The 21,800-nt window shown below is 35.3% G+C and overlaps 1 protein-coding gene across 4 annotated transcripts in view; it reads right to left on the reverse strand.

The window, feature by feature from the left end:
• The window catches only part of add2 (adducin 2 (beta)), a 63,094-nt gene that overhangs the window by 34,489 nt on the left and 6,805 nt on the right, over nucleotides 1–21,800 (reverse strand). For 3 of the 4 annotated variants that reach the window (XM_056457428.1, XM_056457427.1, XM_056457429.1), the window contains exons 2-5: nucleotides 11,984–12,225; nucleotides 7,099–7,240; nucleotides 4,966–5,117; nucleotides 114–194 (exon numbers count right to left, since the gene is read on the reverse strand). In XM_056457428.1, the coding sequence (XP_056313403.1) occupies nucleotides 114–194; nucleotides 4,966–5,117; nucleotides 7,099–7,240; nucleotides 11,984–12,133 (525 nt within the window). In that variant the 5' untranslated portion in view covers nucleotides 12,134–12,225. Of the gene's footprint in view, nucleotides 1–113; nucleotides 195–4,965; nucleotides 5,118–7,098; nucleotides 7,241–10,357; nucleotides 10,466–11,983; nucleotides 12,226–21,800 lie in introns of those variants that run through there. The other variant, XM_056457430.1, reaches the window with a different exon arrangement.

Consider the following 21,800-nt stretch of genomic DNA (forward strand, 5'->3'; position numbering starts at 1 on the left):
TTGTACTCAAAAATGAGCAAAAACTGAGAAATTGCCCCAAAACATCTCACCGGGGATGTCCTCGTTGTTTATACATATTTTTAAATTGTAAAACTGCATGGACAGAATCTCACCAGACTGGAGGCCGTCACCTCCCCGTAGGCCAGACCGTCCGGCAGCACCAGGAAATGTTCCTGTTCTTTACTAACACGCATCTGCACAGAGAAAAACACACTTATATCAACAACAACTCACGGTACATATATAACAATCAATCTTTAAAGCAATCTGAAGTTGAAAGGAGAATTCACTCATAAATGAAAACTCTGACATCACTGCTGTTTCTTTTCACTTCCCGTTTCAAAAACTAATGCAAAGCAACAGACTGTAATGTATAGAGGAATGAAAACATGGAATGAATTACCATCAGACATTACATGCTTTGTAACAAGTAAAATGAGGTTTAAAAAAAGAAACATTTTATGGCACAATATTAGGTTGTTGAGCTGGATGTTATGTATGAATTTTGTATTTTAATGTTTTTTATTGGTCTTTGTTGTTATGTATTAATGTAATTTTGTTTTGTGTTTAGTGGCTAATGGGGATCCTGATAAATAAATAAATAAATTCAATGATGCCCATGTTTTACTTAATATGTATCCGCTTGTTAAGTGTAACGTCATACGAAGTGGCTTCCAGGTCCAAGCGTTCTATCAAACTGTATGGAGAAACTTATCAAATGGTAATAATAAACATTTACAAAGCGCTGTAATACTTTCGAAAATCACGATCTCAATATACAGTTAAGGTCAGAATTATTAGCCCCTCTGTTTATTTTTTTCCTCATTTTCTGTTAACGGAGAGAAGATTTTTAACACTTTCTAAACATAATAGTTTTAATAATTCATTTCTAATCACTGATTTATTTTATCTTTGCCATGATGACAGTAAATAATATTTCACTAGATATTTTTCAAGGCACTTCTATACAGAAGTGACATTTAAGGGCTTAACTAGGTTAATTAGGTTAACTAGGCAGGTTAGGGTAATTAGGCATGTTATTGTATAATGATGGTTTGTTTTGTAGACTATCGAAAAAAATATATAGCTTAAAGGGGCTAATAATTGTTTCCCTAAAATGTTTTTTTTTTAATTACAATCTGCTTTTATTCTAGCCAAAATAAAACAAATAAGACTTTCTCCAGAAGAAAAAATATTATCAGACATACTGTGATAAATTCCTTGCTCTGTTAAACATTATTTGGGAAGTATTTTAAAAAGAAAACAAAATTCAAAGGGGGGTGAATAATTCTGACTTCAACTGTATATCCATGTCTAATATCAGATGGCCAGAAAGTGAATAATTTAAAATTTTGGTATTTTTAATGCAGCAAGTCCAGAGACTGTTGTGTACACTCTGATTTTATATAAAATTCACTTTAGTGTGTGATATGACTAAAAAGTGGCCATAAACGAATATTTTTCCAACTCAAATGAGTAGCGGCTTGGACCCGGAAACAGTACTTGATACGTCACCCATACATCATGACTTAACAAGCGGATAGCTTCTTATAAGATTTTTTTATGGTGATAATGTTTAAAGTCAAGACACTGCAGGTAAAACACATGTGCACCTGAAAATTATGAGATTTTGGTCTTTTTGGCTTTATATAAAGGTTTTTTTTCAGTCTAATGTAAAGAAAATAAGATAAATACACTTTTTTTCCACACTTTATCAACTTGTCATTCTTGTTATTATGCAAATTCCATTTTTACATGTTTTTTTCTCCTGCTTTCAGCCATAAATCTCAACCTCAGCAGCCCAAACATACAACAAACTTTCAGTTTTATTAACAAATGGATATTCTGAAGGTTTTTACTCAGAAATACATTGGAATATAACTTCGCCAATTATATACTGTACAACTTTTTAATGTACAAAAAATACATGGAAATGTATTAAGTTTGGACCCTTTTCACAAGCCTGTTGTGATGCGTTTAACGCTCATCAACATCTGAAACCCCTAAAGTTTTTAATATTTAGATTTTTTTAAAACGTATGAACATTTATATGTATTTCTATATGTAGTATATCATCTTTTCATCAAATTACAAAAAAAATTAAAAATTACTGCTTGTGCGAGGCGTTTCTAATACAGCGTGTATGAGGCAGGACAGTAAATTTGACATTAGTCTCCTCTGTCTTTATCAGTCTCACACAATTTTTTTCCTTTTTCTGAATGCCTTTATAACAACATCGTGGATTTTGTCTTTTATCATTTGAGCGAATAGGATTGTAAATAAAAAAAAGATTTGTTGTGCTCTCCCATTCACTCCGCTCTCTGCTCAAGTTTTCCCAACTAAAATCACAGAGTCTTGACTCTCAAATGTCTCCCCCCAAAAAAACAAGAATTTTAACCCTAAATTCATTAATGTTCAGATTTTTGTGCTAAAAATGTATGCAACTGAACACATATTTAACACAACAATGGCTCATTTGAATATTTAGACACCATTTTAGAAAAGAAATGTCTGCAATTTCCAATGTAATCAAGTGGGGAAGAATGTGAGAATGCTCGGATTTCTTTTGACCTACAGTACCTGCAGTGTCTTGTCTTGCATGCAGGAAAAAGTATAGACCATTGTGAGGGATGTAAACAAAAAAATTGGTCCCAACGTATTTCCTGTTTAGCATTTTTAATTTCTATAGCTTCTGATAATCCAAAAAGAGCCACATTTTGATAAATAATGTAATGATAGTTGTTTTAAGATTAAGTTATGATTGACGTGCCTCATGTTAAAGTTCTGAAATAGTTTGATAACAAGCAGGAAACATTCATAGGCCAATGAAATAACCACTTTGAAATAGTCTATATGAAACCACAAAACAATATAGCAGCACTACTGTTCCTAACATTGATTATAATAAGAAATGTTTCTTAAGCAGCAAATAAGCTCATTTAAAAGATGTCTGAATCACAACACAAATGCAGTGCGGGTGATTATAAGAGACATAATTAAGAACCATTAAACAAATCTGCAGAGTGCAGATTTTTTCAAGATGAGGTTACATGATTTATCTTAAATGACGTTTATTGTTAAAGACAGCCAATTTAATCAATCAAGCTCTCAGAGAAAAGCACTATGAAGCAGTCTTGGCATGCTGACAGAAGGTGTAAAGGTCCCTGAAGTGCGTTTAAATGTGCAGCTTTGTTCATCGAGCAATGAAAACATGAAGAGATGGCGGGACATCAAGTAGCCCCTCCCCCTTTAAAAAAATCCCTGACTTTTACGTGGCTCAGAGTGGGAACTCTTGAGTGTTCTTGGAGGGTGGCTCACTGTGGCTGAGTGGTTAGCACTGTCGTCTCACAGCAAGAAGGTTGCTGGTTCGAGTGCCAGCTGGGTGAATTGGCATTTCTGTGTGGAGTTTGCATGTTCTCCCCGTGTTCGCGTGGGTTTCCTCTAGGTACCTCTGTTTCCCACACAGTCCAAATACATGTGCTATAGGTGAATTGAATAAACTAAATTGGCCTTCAAGAGTTCCCACTTAGCTGATGATTGATTATAAATCTTGTTTGGCATGCTGTCCTGGGAGAGAGCCCTGAGCTCATTAGATACTCTAGCACGGGGCTCCCTCCCATTTGCAAGGCGAGAGGGGAGTTTGAGCTCAGATAGATCTCGAGAACTCCCCTACTGTAGAAGCTCATGAATAGATAGTGATTGCTCTTAAGAGATAACTACTTACTAGGAGCATGTCTAGGTTCCCGTTTTGCATTAGTCAATTAACTTAAGTTGCATGTTTTTGGACGGTGGGAGGAAACCGGGGAACCCCGTGAAACTCACGTGAGCACGAGGAGAATGTGTAAACTCCGCACAGAAACGTCAGCTGGCTTGGTAAGAACTAGAACCAGTGACGTTCTTGCTGTGAGGTGCTAACAGTGCTAATCACTGGGCCACAGTGTCACCCATCTCGGAAAGGAGGAGGAGTAGGGGTGTAAGGGGGGATTCTTCAAAATAAAGATGGCTGTTATATGGAACTTAGGGTATTTATTGTAGCTTAGGAATCGTCTGATTGGTGAATCATTAATTGGATAACGCCACAAACATTAATAAGCATGTGATCCTCTCAAATTAGTTTATAAATAAACTTCACATAGTGTATGTGTGTGAATAAGTGTGAATGGATGTTTTCCAGTACTGGGTTGCAGCTGGAAGTGCATCCGATGTGTATAACATATGCTGGAATAGTTGGCGGTTCATTCCGCTGTGGCGACCCCTGCTGAATAAACAGACTAAGCCAAAGGAAATTGAATAAATGAATGAATGTGTTCTTGGAGCTTTGTATGATGATACATGAACCACTGAATTCCACTGAATGTTCTGACAATGATTTTCTATCTACAGAAGCCGAGAGAGCTCTCAGGTTTAGTCTAAAGTAACATGGAATTGGAATGACATCCCAGCAAGCACCTTGATTTTCAAAACTTGATGTCAATTGACAACTTTGATGTCAAGCAGACATCAAATTAACATCTAAAATTGTCCTGTAATAGATTTTTGTCAGTGTTAGATCTTAGTTGAATTTCATTTTGACATCAAGGTAGTTTACATCCTTTTTAGAGATACATAATCCAGTGTAGATTTGGAATTGAAGCTTTCAGATGAATAAAACTTTTCTTAAACTGTATATATTTTTATATATTATCTTATTTTTTCTTATAATTTATGTGTTGCTATTTGTTGTGGTCAAAGGGGCATCAATGTGTGTATGTGAAATGGATGTCAAGGTTTTGACATCAAATTAATTAGCCTTATTGACATGTTTTTGACATGCCCGATGAGGACAAGGGTGGGTAATTAAGACAGAATAACATAATAACAGAATTACATTTATGGGTGAACTAACCCTTTAGACTAATACTAACATCCAAAAATAAAATCTATTTAATTGAAATGGGATTTTACTGCAGACTTGTGTTTTCTTACTGTGAGGCATGTGTTGGCCAGTTGAGCCCATCCGTACAGATCCAGCAGGCGGTGAACACTGGCCAGCTTACAGCGCATCAGTCTCTCCCCCTTCACCATAGTGCTCGGCTCCCATCCGTGCAGATCATTAATGGGGGTTACGATAGTGACGGCTGCTCAGGAACGACAGAGCACAGAAACACAAGTGTATGTCAGTGAACATCTCAGTCATGAAGGACCGCATGTAAAAAGAGCTACGCTAGCTAAAGAGTGCAACAGACAACATGAAAGAAACTTGTGTAAATGTGACTAAACTAACAGTTCAAGTAAATCGGAGAAGCACAATAAAATTCATTTAAGTGGGGTATATGCACATGGACTTTTAAATTCAATCAGCCAGCCCCAGGGCTTCCGGTTAATTATCATCCTATACAAAATCGCTGCATTTAAGACCTGATTTCTTTGAAAAACAGCGATCTTCACTGCCTCGCTGAGATACGATATAAAGTGGATATCAGACAAAACAAGAAGCACTGCATTAAATTATATTTTTCCACACCATGTCTTTAAAATACAGAAATTAATTTTACCCCAGTATTTTTAATGGAGTTTCTGCACTAGCCTGCTGCTAATGACGGCGCCTCTGTTTAAATGGTCTTTCGTTTCTTTTTACGCTTTAACAACCAAATGGCTACTTAAGTCTATGTAACTGATTATATTGTAATGGCATTACAACATCGATGCTGTAAAAGCAACCTTATGAAATTTAAAACAGTCACATAAAGCTTTCACAGAAAGTTCATCATGGCTGAAAAACACTAGCTGTGCATATAGCGCATTCACATTTGAGTTTAAAACGACAATAAAGGAATAGTTCACGCAAAATGAAAATTCAGCTATTATTTACTCATCCTTTACTTGATTGAGTTTTGTTTCTTCAAGAAGGAAGGTAGATATTTTAAATAATGCTGGAAAAAACAGCCATAGCATTTTTATTTCTACTACGGATATAAATGAGTTCTCTGGTGAAAAAAACAACAACTTAAACTAGCATAATGGTTGAAACCAGCCTGGAAATGGTCAAGACCCCTCTAAAACCAGGCTCGTTGACCAGCTAAAACCAGCCAACCAGCTTAGGCTGGTTTAAGGCTGTATTTTTAGGGTACAGCATGGTACTTTTTCTATAGTATTCATTAAAATATCTTGTTTTGTGTTTAATATAAGAAAGAAATCAATGAGTGAGTAAATAATGAGGAAATGTTCATTTTAGGGTGAACTGTCACTTTAATACGTCTAAATGGAAGAATAGTGATATGGGAATTAGCACTGGTGAACTGAAATGGAAGCTCATTTTCACTACAGGTTTAAAAAAGGTAATTGCTTCTTTTTAATCTGATATTTCAAAGCACATAAATATGGAAAATTGCTATTATAAAAATTTCTATGGCTAAAACTATTATGTTTTTAAAACTGCTAAGTTTATAAAAAGATATAAACTTTAAACAGTAAGCAGAGAATGCCTGAAACTGGGATATGAAAAGTTTAATATCATGATTAATTCATATCAAGATTAATTAGATATTCTTTATTCTGTAGAAGAAAAACAAATCTGGGATGTAAGCTAATAATAATTGTACAGTGTTAATTTAAAGGGAAAGTCAAAATAGTGAGATAAAAATGTCATTTTGTCTTATATATCAAAGTATGAATCAACCAGAAGTTGCTGAGGCTTTTATTTCAGTATGTTGATGTACTTCCTACTGAAACTGCATGTTAAGTAGCGGGCGGGGCTTTCTTTTGTGCATAATAAACAAATGGTAATAGGGGTGTGGTTAAGAATATTGAGTCTGAAACTGTCAAACTGACGTAAACAAGGAAGGACCGCTTCTCCAAATGTAGACGTAAATGAGCAGATTTTGACTAAAGATTACCAATACAAACTTGATTTTTTTACACTGATTAATTGTTCAGCTAACGAATAATAGTGTACGCTAGCTAAATAAACATTGTACATTTTGATTTCACATGGACTTTAATATAATTCACTAATGTTTAAGACTCCATATCCACTAAGCTGATAAAGAGGTGTATGATTTGTGTGAAATGTAATGTAGGCACTAATGAAACATGAGCAGATGTAATGGTGTTTCGTACTGGATGGAGTGACAGGCAGAGCGGCTGGAGACCCGTGAGTGGCCATAAAGTCTGCGATCTGTCTGAGAGCCCACAGGTTGGAGGAACTGCCTCCTTTCTTCATCTGCTCCTGAATCAACACATCCAGCTCCTCTCGAAAGGACTGAAACACACAAATGACATGCAGTGCTCAGCAACATACTGCCTGCATATTGACATTACAGATTAGTGATATATTGGTCATCTTGTCTGACATGGGGAAGTGTTTGAGGGAGATGATTAAGATATTCATAATCTGGTTTTTGGTGTTGATTTTAGGACTGCATATGCAAAATAGCCTGCTGTACGGTGGCTGGGAGAGCTCATATATGCCTCTGAGAAAACATATGGATATAAAAAAAACTCAATTTTACAACTCACATTGCACATTTTTAGCAAAACACATACACTCTAATTCCCACAACACATGCAAATACAGAAATGCACTGCAAATAGCACAGATCACAACAGAAATGTGTCGGGGGACCCCAAAAAGTGACGTACCTGACTGCTTCCTGTTTACATTTGGCAGTGTTTTCGGAGATCTGAGAGTGTCACTATCACCAGCGATCATAACTCCCAGATCTCTGGATCTCACACACAAACACACATGGACTACAATTCCGCCATTAATGGACTACATATTCAGTCATGCCACACACATACTCACACCTTCTCCAAGTCTCTACTGATTACACTTGCACCACCTGAGGATCGTCAAGAACTGATTACAAACACCATTTAAACAGCACACACACTCATTCACATGGCCGAGTCTTGTTATGTGTATAGTGACATTTCAACGCGTTCTCCTAGTCTTGTTTTCCTGTGGTTTGACCCTAGTCTTGTTTACCTAGTTCTCCCTGTCTGCCGCCTGCCTTCTGACCTCTCGCCTGATACATTTGACTACGATTCTGGACTGCCTTTATACATCTGTTTGCACCTGTGTTTCCTGACTTTGAATAAACCTGCACGTGGATCCTAAATTCAGTTGTCTCTGTCACTCCCCGTGTTACAGAGAGGTGAGTTTTTGGTTTATTTCAACATCCTGGTCATTCTGATCCTTATTGTTTGTATATTTTTACACTAATAATCTGATGAATTGCATAATTGAAGATAGATGAACCACTGAATAAACAGGGAGCAGTCGGGTGCATCACTTTAAGTCCCCCAACACATTTCTCTCTGCAGTATTTGCGGTGTGTTTCTGTATTTTCACGTTTTGTGAGAATTTGCGTGCATGTGTGTTTGTTAGTGTTGTGCATGTGCTTTAAGTTGCAGTGCATTCACGTTCTCTTAGGCACTGTATTTCTGACTAATTGTGCCAAATAAAAAAAATAAATATTATGAGATAAACAAATAAAAATATACAATGCAATAACATAGATTAAAAAAACAAACAAATGCAGTGATGTCAGCAAAAAGGGTTTTCACAGCAATGCCACACTCTCAGAAATAAAGGTAAAGGAGCTGTCACTGGGGCCGTACCTTTTCAAAAGACACATATTTGTACCCAAAGAGAGTTTGTACCCACAGTGGTACCTCAAATGTGCATTTGAGTGCCCAAATGTACCTAAAAATTACCTTTGAGGTACCACTATGGACCCTTTGGGTACAAATATGTATCTTTTGAAATGGTACTGCCCCAGTGACAGCTCCTGTACCTTTATTTCTGAGAGTGAATGAAAGTAAATCTTTCTATAAATTAGCTTGAAGGTTTTGCTGAAAAAGTACATACTTGGGGAATAGTTCACCACAAAATGAAGGAAAAATGGCATCATTTACTCGTCCTTCACTTGTTCAAAACTTCACTTGTGAAGTGAAGCTCTATGCCTTTAAACATTTAGGCTTTGGTCAAGTATTTCATTAGTATCTTTTTTTTCTACACGATAATCAACAGCTTCTATGCAAAAACTAAGAACTGAAACAATTTTCAGAACAGTGTTTAAGCAACAACTTATGTTTATCAATTTGAAGAATATTGATACAGTGTTAAAAACAAAGCTTCAGTTTTGGCATTGATAGTTCAGCTAAAAAACTTTAACACCCAAAGAATCTTTGCAAGTTCTTGATAGGGGAAATCACTTTTTTTTTTTTTTTTTTTTTTTTTTTTAGCTACTTTGAATGTTCTTCACATAGGAAAGGTACAAAAGGTTATTTAAAGAACTGTTGACCAAAAGGTTATTTGTGGAACCAAAAATAATTCTTCTATGCCATAAGTCTTAATCTCTTAAGGCCCAAGGTATTTTTTACATGCATTTTTTATTTCTCTTTGCTATTTGGGCTTATTGGAACCTAATTAGAATTAGAAGTATCATCTTTTGATATGATGTACTTTTAGAGAAAAATGATGTCCATATATGTGGACTCGTGGTCAGAATTTACATAAAACACTTTTTCCTGACTGTTTTTTAATGCATATATAACATAGAATTTTTTGGGAACATGTTTTGACTATCAGAGAGTAAAAACAACATTTTCTTCCCATTTTGGACAGTTAAAAATAGTGTTTGGGACATTTCATATGCTGCAAAACAGTTGCAGGATGACACTGTATGTCTGTAACAAAATATACAACATTCTAAGTATTTTAAACGGCCACTTAAGAGCTAAAATGTGCTGTCCACGTATGTGGGCACTAAGCCTTACAAGGTAAAAAAAAACATTCATTTCACTTTACAATACGGTTGTATTATTTAATGTATTTACTAACACGAACAAACAATTAACAGATTTATAACAACATTTATTCATGTTTGATAACATTAGTTATAGTCATTAATTAATTCTTGTTAACTCTTAGCATTAAATAATGCGAACAAACAGGAACTTGGATGTAAATAATGCATTAGTAAATGCTGAACTACACAAAAAATTGCTGGGTTCCACACAATCGATTTGTGTTGGGACAACATGAAAGAATTAAGTTAACTAAATTAACTAAAACCAAACCAATTTAAGTGGATTAAACATGAATCAATTAATTTGTCTGCAGAAACAAACAGCACATTTTTTTTAGTGTTGATTAATAAACGCTTTACGAGTATTGTTCATTATTAGCTCATGTAAGTTAATACATTAACAAACATTAACTAATGAAACCTTATAATAAAAAGTGTGACCTTTTTAAGTGATTTTAAAAATTTTTGCAAGAATTAGAAAAAGTTTTAAAAAGTTGTAAATCAAGTACAAACAATCGATACCACAGAAACACAGAAAAACACATTTGTGAACAACATACGGAAACAAACAGCTGGAAGAATACGTGAGTTCCAGGTTCCAGATCAGTCCACAACAGAGAAAGAGACAACTGTTCCTCATCCTCGAGTGTAATGTTGAGCTCTTCAGTTCTATTATATTGTTTTGCAGCTACTCCTAAAACTGCTCTCTCACTGTTTTCTCCTCCCCTTTCCTCTCTCTCTCTCTCTCTCTCTCTCTCTCTCTCTCTCTCTCTCTCTCTCTCTCTCTGCAGCTGTCAGTGGTGATTCAGGCCAGATTATATCTGAGCTGTGGAGATAATCATATCTTTTGGAACCTAATGAGGGGGAAGGGGAGAGAGGACAGAGGGATTGGAGGCAGGACATTAAAGGGTGGACAGACGAATAAAAGGAAGCTAACCAATGTGGGACTTCTGTGGATGGAAGATACTGTACCATGTACTGCACTTTTACTGAGCTTTCTGAAAGCATACAGCAGCCACATGGGAAAGCCATTCACCTCTATAACTACACTCATTATCATATCATTCCCAAAGCAACTGGGGGATTCTGAAAGAAAATTCACACTCGTTTTTTTTTTTTTTTGCATGGAGAAATATGTTAATATGTTTAATATAAAAATAAAGAAACATCCTAACAAAGTTATCAGGAACTGATTTCTTTCATCTTTGCCATGATGACAGTAGATAATATTTTAATAGATATTTTTCAAGATACTTCTATACAGCTTAAAGTGACATTTAAAGGCTTAACCAGGTTAATTAGGGTAACTAGGCAGGTTAGGGTAATTAGGCAAGTTATTGTATAACGATGGATTATACGACTATGGAAAATAATAGAATTTAAAGGGGCTAATAATTTTGACCTTAAAAAAATAAAACTGCTTTTATTCTAGCCGAAATAAAACAAATAAGACTTTCTCCAGAAGAAAAAATATTATCAGACATACTGTGAAAATGTCCTTGCTCTGTAAACATTATTTTGGAAATATTCAAAAAAAGGAAAAAAAATACAAGAACGGCTAATAATTCTGACGTCAACTGTATATGTATATAATGCTTAAACATACTGTATCTTCATACTTATGTATTCTGAATTTTAATTCAGTTTAACTTTCGTATTACTTTATGATCTGAATCTGACTTATTTCAACATTCACCTCCAATACAGAATTAGGTTTTGTTTCAACTGCAAACAATTAAAAAGTCAAGCTCTTTTCTGTTTTGTGGTACACTAAAAAATGACATTTGCTGTTTGTTCAAACTACTTATTTAAAATCAGCAGAAACAACACAATTATAAATTTTTTTACTTAATTTTTTCTTAATTTTGCAACTTAATTGTTTTAGGTTCATTTCACTTAAATTTGCAAAAACTAATCAGTAACTTAATTTCTTCATGTTGTCCCAACACAAATCGATCGTGTGGAACCCAGCATTTTTGACAGTGTAGAGTAATATCTCTTTGAGTAGATTTTCATACTATGTTTTTCTCGTGCTGACAAGTCTCTATGGAGAAAATCACTACAGAAAAATGCTTCAGGAAATGAAACTGCTGAAAAAGTAGATGATCAGCACCGCGCTCGATTAGCCCCTAAAGCTATAAACACAAATGCTTTTTCCCCCTCATTAGTGCAAATTAAAGACTCACAGGGCTTTGCAGGAGGCTGGAGACGCGTTTCTTCAGGCCGCTGGACGGCGTGGACTGCTGCGGAGACTGGATCATTTCTCCCTCCAGACATTCTCCGTCTACGGGACTGTGCTGGACCGGCGTCCCTTTAGGGGTGGGAGACCGACTCATCTTCTTTCCCCAGTGTGGGACAGAGGAGAACGAGGATAGGAAGAAAACTGAGAAAAAGGATAGGACAGGCAAAGCGGGAGCAGGTAAGATGGCTGGAAGAAAGACATGAAGAAAAGAGAGTAAAAAAAACAATATGGATATTAGTCAATAATTATGTGGATTATTGTATATATTTTTCCCCAATTTCTGTTTAATGGACAGAAGATTTTTTTAACACATTTCTAAACAAAATAGTTTTAATAACTCGTTTCTAGTGATGTGACGTTGTGCTCCAAGGCTTCGAAGCATGTCTCAAAAAACTCGCAGTGAAGCAGTGTACCGGAGCTTGATTTAGCTGTAATCACGTGATCAGTGATGTCCGAATTTTAATTTCCGCCTATACCCATGTGACTGCTTCGAATTTTGATTCAAAGGTTTAAACATCCTTATGGCTTAGTAAAGTCTATAGCGAGAGATTAGGCGTTGATTACGTACATTTCTACCGTTTCAAAGCACTGCACCGATCCCACACACCAGTAATTCAACTAAAATACAATATTACCCTACTGAAAAAAACAGCTTAAACCAGCCTAGGCTAGTTGGCTGGTTTTAGCTGGTCGACCAGCCTTGCTTTAGAGGGGTTTTGGCGATTTCCAGGCTGGTTTCCAGCCTTTTCCTAGCCAGGCTGGGAGCCCAGCCAAAACCAGCTATGTCCAGCTTAAACCAGGCTGGTCAAGCTGGTTTTAGTTGGTCATTTTCCAGCTAAGAGCAGGCTGGAAATGGCTGGAAACCAGCCTTGAAATGGCCAAAACCCCTCTAAAAGCAGGCTGGTCGACCAGCTAAAACCAGCCAACTAGCCAACCAGCCTAGGCTGGTTTAAGCTGGATTTATCAGCAGGGTAATTTATAGTAAAAAGCTTTTGAACCATACCAAAGTCTGTTAGTGTATCATTTACAACTATTTTTAAAGAATGCCATTGCTTTCTCCAGAATAAAAAATATTATCAGACATACTGTGAAAAATGTCCTTTCTCTGTTAAACATCATTTGGGAAATATTTAAAATAGACAAAAAAATTCAAAGGGTGTTTAATAACTCTGATTGCAACTGTACATCTGTAAAATAACAGTAATAGCACTGGCAGTTTATTACCAGGTTTTTGTACTGTAATTTACAACAACAATTCAGACAATATATCACTTTAATCTATTAAAAGTGTTAATAAAAGTAACTTTTTCAAACTTTTCAACATTATTAGTTTTTGGATAAAAGATCAGGGTCCCAGAACCCAATTGAAAAACATAAATATGTGAAAAAACAAAAGATGATGCACAAAAACTGACAACCGCTAATTTACAGATATTTTTTACAGTGTATATACATGTTATATATTTAAAAGTGGTGGCACGGTAGCTCAGTGGGTAGCACTGTTTGCGTGGGTTTGCTCCAGTTTCCCCCACAGTCCAAAGACATGCGGTATTGGTGAATTGAATAAGCTAAATTGTCCATAGTGTATGAGTGTGAATGTGAGAGTGTATGGGTGTTTCCCAGTACAGGGTTGCGGCTGGAAGGGCAGCTGTATTTGCTGGACAACTTGACGTTTCATTCTGCTGTGGCGACCCCTAATAAATAAAGGGACTAAGCTGAAGGAGAATGAATGAATGAATGAATGAATGAATGAAAATTTAAAAGTTATTAGAAAGTATTCGAAAATTCTGCAGCATCTAAGTTTTTGTAACACTTTAATGTACTTACAAAAATGAACAAACAACAAACAATGCATTAATTAAAGTATTTATTCATGTTTGTTAATGAAAAGAAAGACATTTATTGTTTTATCTCACAGTGCATTAACCAATTAAATAATTGATTAATAAATGCTCTACAGGTATTGGTCATTCTTAGTTTATGGTAAATACTGGAACCTTATTTTAAAGTTATTAATTTATTATTAATAATAAATATACATATTTATTAATTAATATATTTATTATTGTTAATAATATAATTAATAATGATAATAATAAAAGACTGATTTAGAATTTCTAAAAAAAAAAAAAAAAAAAAAGTCTGGATATTCTGTCTGGCCCTGCATATTAATAATAGGCACGTGTTCAAGAGCACACAGACAGTCCTGCAAATACTAGATAAGTATTTCTGCACACCACACCCAAAGTCATGAGGGGGCCGCAGTAACTGTCATATATACAGATACACATACAGCGTAAATAGTGCTGACAGCAGCATCCATACTCTTCTTTATGTGCATTAGTGAATGCCATCGATTAGTTTGGTTGCCATTCCTGAAATAGATGTTACTCAATCTTCCGGTTCCAGACTCAGTTCTCTTAAGAGGCTTTGGAAATTAGAAATGATGCTCTTCAGCTCTTTAAAGTCTTTTTTTTAAATAGAAGATTTTCTGTTAATTTAATAAATGTAGCTAACATATTTTCTTCAGTAGTTCATTTAAAGGATTTTTAAAGGGCACCTAGGTTAGCCCTTTTTTTCAGATTTAATATAAGTGTTTTGCGTCTCCAGAATGTGTCTGTAAAGTTTCAGCTCAAAACACCCATCAGATTTTTCATTATACCTTTTGCAAGATTCTATTTGATACATTTTTGACCTAGGGGACTGTTTTGTCATACTGCACCTTTAAGGCTAGTCCTCCCCGCCCACCGTTTCTACGTGCCTTTCTACGTGCCTTAATCTCCTCCCTCGGCTGTGTCAGACAACAGACAGACTTAAAGGAAGCAGATCTCACGTAGCGTTTGTGAGAAATACTACAATAAGAACTTTACCAATGAGTATTTGTTGTGCAGTTGCATCGATGAGTCACGCAAAGTTCGCCCGCACACACACACACACACATACCGCAGCAGACACACACAAAGACAGACAGAGCGCGTTTAGCTTTGCACTCTTTTTGCATGCAAATATGGCAGGATACAGGTTAATCTCCACTGCTGTATGGATATGTTATGTTAATGTACAAAATAAACCTGATTTAACGTCCACAAACCGCGACTGAAGCGTCTTCCTTTATAATTGTTCTGACAAGCGGCTGTGCTGATGAAGTAAAGCTGAAGTGAATTGCTGTACTTCATTACACACATGCTCTGTTTTAAAACATTTTAAACATGTGAAACTCACTCTTGATCACATTTGATGATGATTGATGATCCTAGCGAACTGAACACACCTTTTATTCCCGGTTGCTTTGCGCACATCAGGTCTTGTTGATATAATTATACACATGACTACTGGGACATGTTATTACACGCAGCTGTCAATCAATTCGGTGGGCGGGGGGACCGCACTCCTATGTAAAGTTGCGGTCGGTCTGAAAACCGCTCCAATTGGTCCACCGTTTTATGTTGTTAAATTTTAAAAAAAGGACTGTGTGTGTTTATATCACCCCAATATGATGGTCTATACACCATACCTGCACATATTTCTGTCCAAACAGCTTGAAAAGTAGATTTTTTTACCATAGGTGCCCTTTAAGTCGAAGTCGAGTTCCTTGGTGATTTACATACTGCATGCCAATACTTTGATGGTCAAAAAAATACCACAATTTTAGTTAAAAATGTTTTACTGATTAAAACATTTTTGATGGCAATATATACACAGTTGAAGTCAAAATTATAAGCCCCTGTTTCTTTTTCTAATATTTCCCAAATGATGTTTAACAGAGCAAGAAATGTTTCAGTTTTTTCTATAATATTTTTTCTTCTGGAGAAAGTCTTATTTGCTTTATTTCGGCTAGAATAAAAGCAGTTTTTATTTTCTTTTAAAACCCATTTTAAAGTGTTACCAACATTGGAGATTTATTCCGGTATTCCTGCAGAACTACAACTCCCAGAACTCTTTGCACCCATCAACTCCTGCAACAGCTGACAATAATCCAGACACTCACAAACAGCTGTAGCTCGTTTTTAATCATTACACGGACTATAAATACCCACTTCACTTTCTCATACACATAGCTTAGTCTTGTTATCCTGTAGCACTACGAAGCATTTCTTTAGCTGCGACCCAAATGGCACACTATACACTATGCACTTATGCACTTACACACTCAACAGCATAGTATATGTATGTAGTGTCAAATGGAACACTAATGGTTATTTTACTCCGTGGAAAATCAAACCTTTTCCTAGATGACGTTTGAGGGTCGCCGAATTAGTGAAACAAATTACTAAACTACCAAATAATACCAGCCATGAGTATAACTGCATTCACCATCGGGAGGCGCTATAATCACTCTCGTAGGAGAATTTTGCAATCACAAACCAAAATAAAGTAATCCAACATGAGTGCTCGATAGCTCGATAGCTTCCGCTACTTCAGCAAAGCTGCGGTCATTTAGTGTGTGAAGTGTCCAACATTCCACACTTCATTTTTAACAGTTGAATTAGTGCATCATCCGGGTATTTAAAGTGCTCTTACTATTTTTAGCGTTTTTACTGTGAACGCGCTACTACAAAATGTAGAATAGTGCATAAGTATGAGATTTGGGACGCAACATTTGTCTTGTTTTTCTGTGCTGTGTTTCCTGACCCTCTCTTTGTTTGTTAATTTATGCTGCTATAGCCACCTGTACCGATATCTTCGCCTGTGACATGACTACTCTTTTGGATTGCCCTGTAGGTACCTTTTTGCTCCTGTATTGACCATTGCCTGAATGACTACTCTTGGAAATAAAGACGCTGCATTTGGATCCCCCACTCCATTGCCGGTATCATGTGTTACAAAAGCCGTGTGCTCAACTGGATAAGTTTAATCCAAGCTTACTTTGGGCTTTAACAGCTTGAAGACCAAAAACTTATTCTCAATGAAATAAACAGAGCCTAGAAAGCAAAGAGTCCATTCACTAACATCCATCAAATCTTTTTTTGTAACATATGAAATGGTCTTTTACGTAATGAATTTCTTATTACTACTATAACATTTAATAAAGAAAACGTTTTAAGCAGTAAATGGATTCTACAAACTTAAATGCCTCTGATTGGCTGTTGTGACTTAGAGCTATTAATATTCCAGGATGCATCACAGTAGATTGATGATTCAGATATCTAAGACCTCATGCCAGAATATCTTTTATTTCTTAATATCTTACTCCTATTCACAAATACCATGAATTAAAAGTGTTCCTTCAGCCTGCACAATGGAATGAGGCCAGTGGAGCAGAAACCATGACTGAACTTTTGTGATTATAAAGTAGCCTGGGATTCTCGTAGCCTGGGTTTAATCTGAGAAGCAATTATAAGTAAGTCACCGGTAAGTTCACTTCTCAGAAATGTAGACACTTCTGCGGTCTGTGGTGCTTTTGAAACATTGATGTGTTAGTTTGAAAAGCCCAATATACAGAATTTAGCAGTATAGCGAGTAACACTTTAGTTGAGGTCACAATTCACGCAATTAACTATGGCTGCACAATATATCTAACACGGGCTCATTGTGAATACGTAGCCCAATATACATTAACATTTTTTAAATATTTTACTGATGAAAAAAAAAAAAATCTACATTTTTGATGGCAACATATAAAAAGTTGAAATCAAAATCATTAGCCCCTTTTTCTTATTCAAATATTTCCTAAATTATGTTTAACAGAGCAAGAAATTTTTCACAGTATTTCCTATAATATTTTTTCTTCTGGAGTAAGTCTGATTTGTTTTATTTCGGCTAGAAAAAAAAGCCGTTTTAATTTTTTTTAAACCATTTTAAGGTCAATATTATTAGCCGCCTTAAGCAATTTTTTTTCCCTATTGTCTACAGAACAAACCATCATTATACAATGATACAATCATACAATGACTTGCCATTTCTGAAGAGCTCGAATTATGTAGCCAGAAATGTATACGGGGGTACATATTCACAATGAGCCTGAAACACTTTACTGTTACCAGTGTAACAGTAATTTTCACGTTTTGCACTACGTTGTTTAAATAGCAAATCCATTTGTGCCACTTTGTGGACTCATGGGTGTGTCGGCCTAAAAGGAGGTGTGTTAAGGCGTATTGTTGACACGTCGCTATTTTGAAGAACTGAAACAGACTGCACCACTGACTGACTAAAAGCTGCTATAAAGTCCAGCACAGAGCACGTTAGTTATGCGCCTATGCAGGTTTAAACACTTACACATTGCTTAATACACAGATGATGTACAGCAATACACAAATATCTTTACAAATGAAAAAAATTTATGGATTAAAATATTACAAAAATTATTATTTCCTACATCAGTACAAAACCAATGCCTCCATGCCTTCATCTCAGGGGGCTTTTGTCAGTTACAGGCAATTTTCTGTCAATAAAATAGCAAAAGTGGATCCAGACACCCCCTTAATGTTTTTGCACCATGCACTTTAGACTTTGCGCCTAGATCCTTAAAATAAAGCAGTCTGATTAACAAGTATCAACAAAAAACAGAGATGAACTAAAACAGACTCTAAAAAAACTCAAAAAGTCTAAGACACTAAAATAGAGTTTTATTAAAACAATAATAATTAAAATAAGACAAAATGCTCAGGGAAAAGTTGGCATATCTGAATTGTGTGTATCATTACTCCAGTCTTCAGTGTCACATTCAGAATCCTTTTAATATGCTGAATATGTGCTCATGGTGCTTATTTTTATCAGTGGTTAAAAATGGGTAAAACAAACAGTGATACATTTTTCTTTGATGAATAAAAATAACTTTAAAAAGAATAGCACTTGCTTTAAATAGAAATACTGTAATTATAAATATATTTGCTGTCCCTTTTATTATATCTTTGCTGAACAAAAGAATACTAATATGCCAAAGTTTTATATATTGTTATCATTAATCGTAAAGGATCCATTCATCTATCTTCTATCTTTGTTCTGTTGGAATATAAGACATCTGAACAACAGACACAAAAAAGGTTTAACATTATCCAGCAGCCACAAATGTGTCCACCTGGTTACAAAAGTGTTGAAAGGAGGTCTATATTTGACAAAAATCTTGAAATCTCCCTTTAATAGCATATGTCAGCTTTTCCAGAGCAAGGTTGCTAGTCGTTTCTTTAATCCGCTGGCTACAGGACGGCCTTTGAGTCTCTTTTCATTTTAAAACAATAACACACATGGCTCCGAGTAAGCTAAACTAGTTTCGCTTACTTGTGTTCACCTCTAGAGATACAGGGTAAACATGAAATAAGCTTCATTTGGGAACCAGAAATGTATTTTCTTTAGTTAATTTACCATTCATTCATTTGTTTGTTCATTCGTTTGTTCGCGCATACAAACATTCATTCGTTCTTTTGTTTGTTTATTCGTTGGTTTGTTAATTCATTCATTGGTTCGTTCACTCATTCCTTCATTGGTTCATTCACTTATTTATTTGTTCATTCATTCATTCATTCATTCATTTGTTTGTTTATTAATTCTTTCGTTCATTCGTTGTTCGTTCATTTGTTTGTTCGTTGGTTCGTTCATTCATTCATTTATTTATTTTTTCATTCATTCATTTGTTCATTAATTAATTAATTAATTCATTTATTTGTTCATTCGTTCGTTCATTCTTTTGTTCGTTCGTTCGTTCGTTCGTTCGTTCGTTCATTCACTCATTCAATTGTTTGTTCAGATGTTTGTTTGTTTATTCTTTCATTCAGTCGTTCATTCATTGATCGTTCATTCATTTGTTCATTTGTTTGTTCAATCGTTCGTTCATTAATTCATTTGTTTGTTCACTCCATTCATTCATTTGTTTATTTATCAATTTATTTGTTCGATCATTTCTTCATTCTCTTATTAATTTGTTCGTTCATTCATTCATTCATTAGGTGCGTTCGACATGAAGCACAGCTGCAGCCAGCAATCAATGAGATTAGCTGAGCGCAGGCGGGGACGGAATTGACAATGGAGCCGTCAAGCCGGACACCTCAGGGCTCAAAGTTGCTGCTGTCATGATGACCGATCACATGACGTGATCATTCATTTATTTATTTGTTTGTTTATTTATTTATTTATTGCAATAACAACAAAAAGATTTACAGTACAGATAAAACAGAATACTGTCTCTATACAAACTATAGTTAATTTTTAAACAATAAGGGAATTATGAATTAAATTTAAGTAGTCTATATAACAAACACATGAGAAATAAGGGAAAAAAAATGAGAGGGCACATAAAAAGAAAATAAATATCCACGAATAGGCTTATTAAACAAAACAACAAGCACAAATTCTAGGAGTTGAAACATCAGTCTTTAGGCTACTAGATGTTGAATGGTATGTCAATATTGTTCCAGTTCTTGTTTGAATATGCTAAAAAGGGTTTACATTTATTTACATTTATAGATATAAAACTTTCCAATATGTAATAATGTAAAACCTAAAACAATGTGTTTGATTAATTCTAAATGTTTGAGATTATTTTGGATAATGTAAGCATTTTTTAAAAAGTACTTTAATCCAAAAAGATTGAACAAAAGGACAGAAATAAATGAGCTACACTAGAAATTTCCCAGAAAGAGCAGGAATTGTACATCAATGTCACTTTTCAAATTTTTGCATAAACGGCTTGACAAGAAATAAAATATTTTAGAATCATATATTTTTATATTTAATAAAATAATTTTAACTTAATTTGTTAAGAAACCTTTATATGGGTGTCAGGATCAATAATGATAACTATTTTAATACAAGTCTGTAAGACTGATTTGAGTAAATATTTAGGTTATTTACTAAAACATATATAATTTAAATCGTTTATGGAGCTGAATACAATAGTCTAGTACAACTGTATAAAAAATTAGAAATAAACCTATGCAAACGAGCTAGTCATTATGAACAAATTATTTAACAAAAGATGATACTGCAGTAAAATATTTGAAGCCTTTTAATAAGCATGATATATAAGATAGATATGGCATAAAAAAGTTGTTTGTATTGTTTGTATTGAAATTTGTGAGACGGAATTTGTCCAATAATAAACCCGAAACATAAGTGGTTGTTGTCGTGGTGAACTCGACCAATCGTATAATATCAGTGTCCTCATCGCAGCTCCAGCAGTCGCTCTTCAGATGCTGCATCGGCTGAACCAATCGAGTTCTGTTGCGGTACTTTCCGGACAAAATTTCTGTACAGCGCTGCATGAAGTCGAACGCACCTAATTATTCTTTCATTTGTTCATCCATTCATTCGTCCATTCATTCATTCATTCATTCATTCATTCAATTCGTTCATTCATTCATTAGTTCGTTCATTCATTCATTCATTCATTCATTTTTCTTCAGCTTAGTCTGGGTAGTGCTTTATAGTACTGTTATAGAAGCTCAGTAGCTATTTATCAAGGGTCGTCACAGCGTTATGAACCACCAATTATATAGAATGTTCTATGCATTAAAAGCTCTCCCAGCTGCACTGACTACACTAACTTGCATTTACCAATCATGATAGTTTATTTATTTATTTTCTTTCAGTCAGAGAAAAAAATGTCATCTGATCCAGCACTGACATATGCTGCGTTAATGCACTAGCAGACACAGCATCTGTGTGTTTGGTGTCTGACAGGGGCTCAGGTGCTCTGGGACCCCACCGAGAGGCCCTCTCTCAGGGGACTCTCTATAACGAGTGGGGGACACCAAACTGGCGCTGCGCTCTGCTGTTTCTGGATCAGTTTCAAGCACAGCCTTCCACTCTAGCGCATCCAAATGAAT

This window comes from Danio aesculapii, chromosome 5 (assembly GCF_903798145.1).
Source record: "Danio aesculapii chromosome 5, fDanAes4.1, whole genome shotgun sequence".
Lineage (NCBI taxonomy): Eukaryota > Metazoa > Chordata > Actinopteri > Cypriniformes > Danionidae > Danio > Danio aesculapii.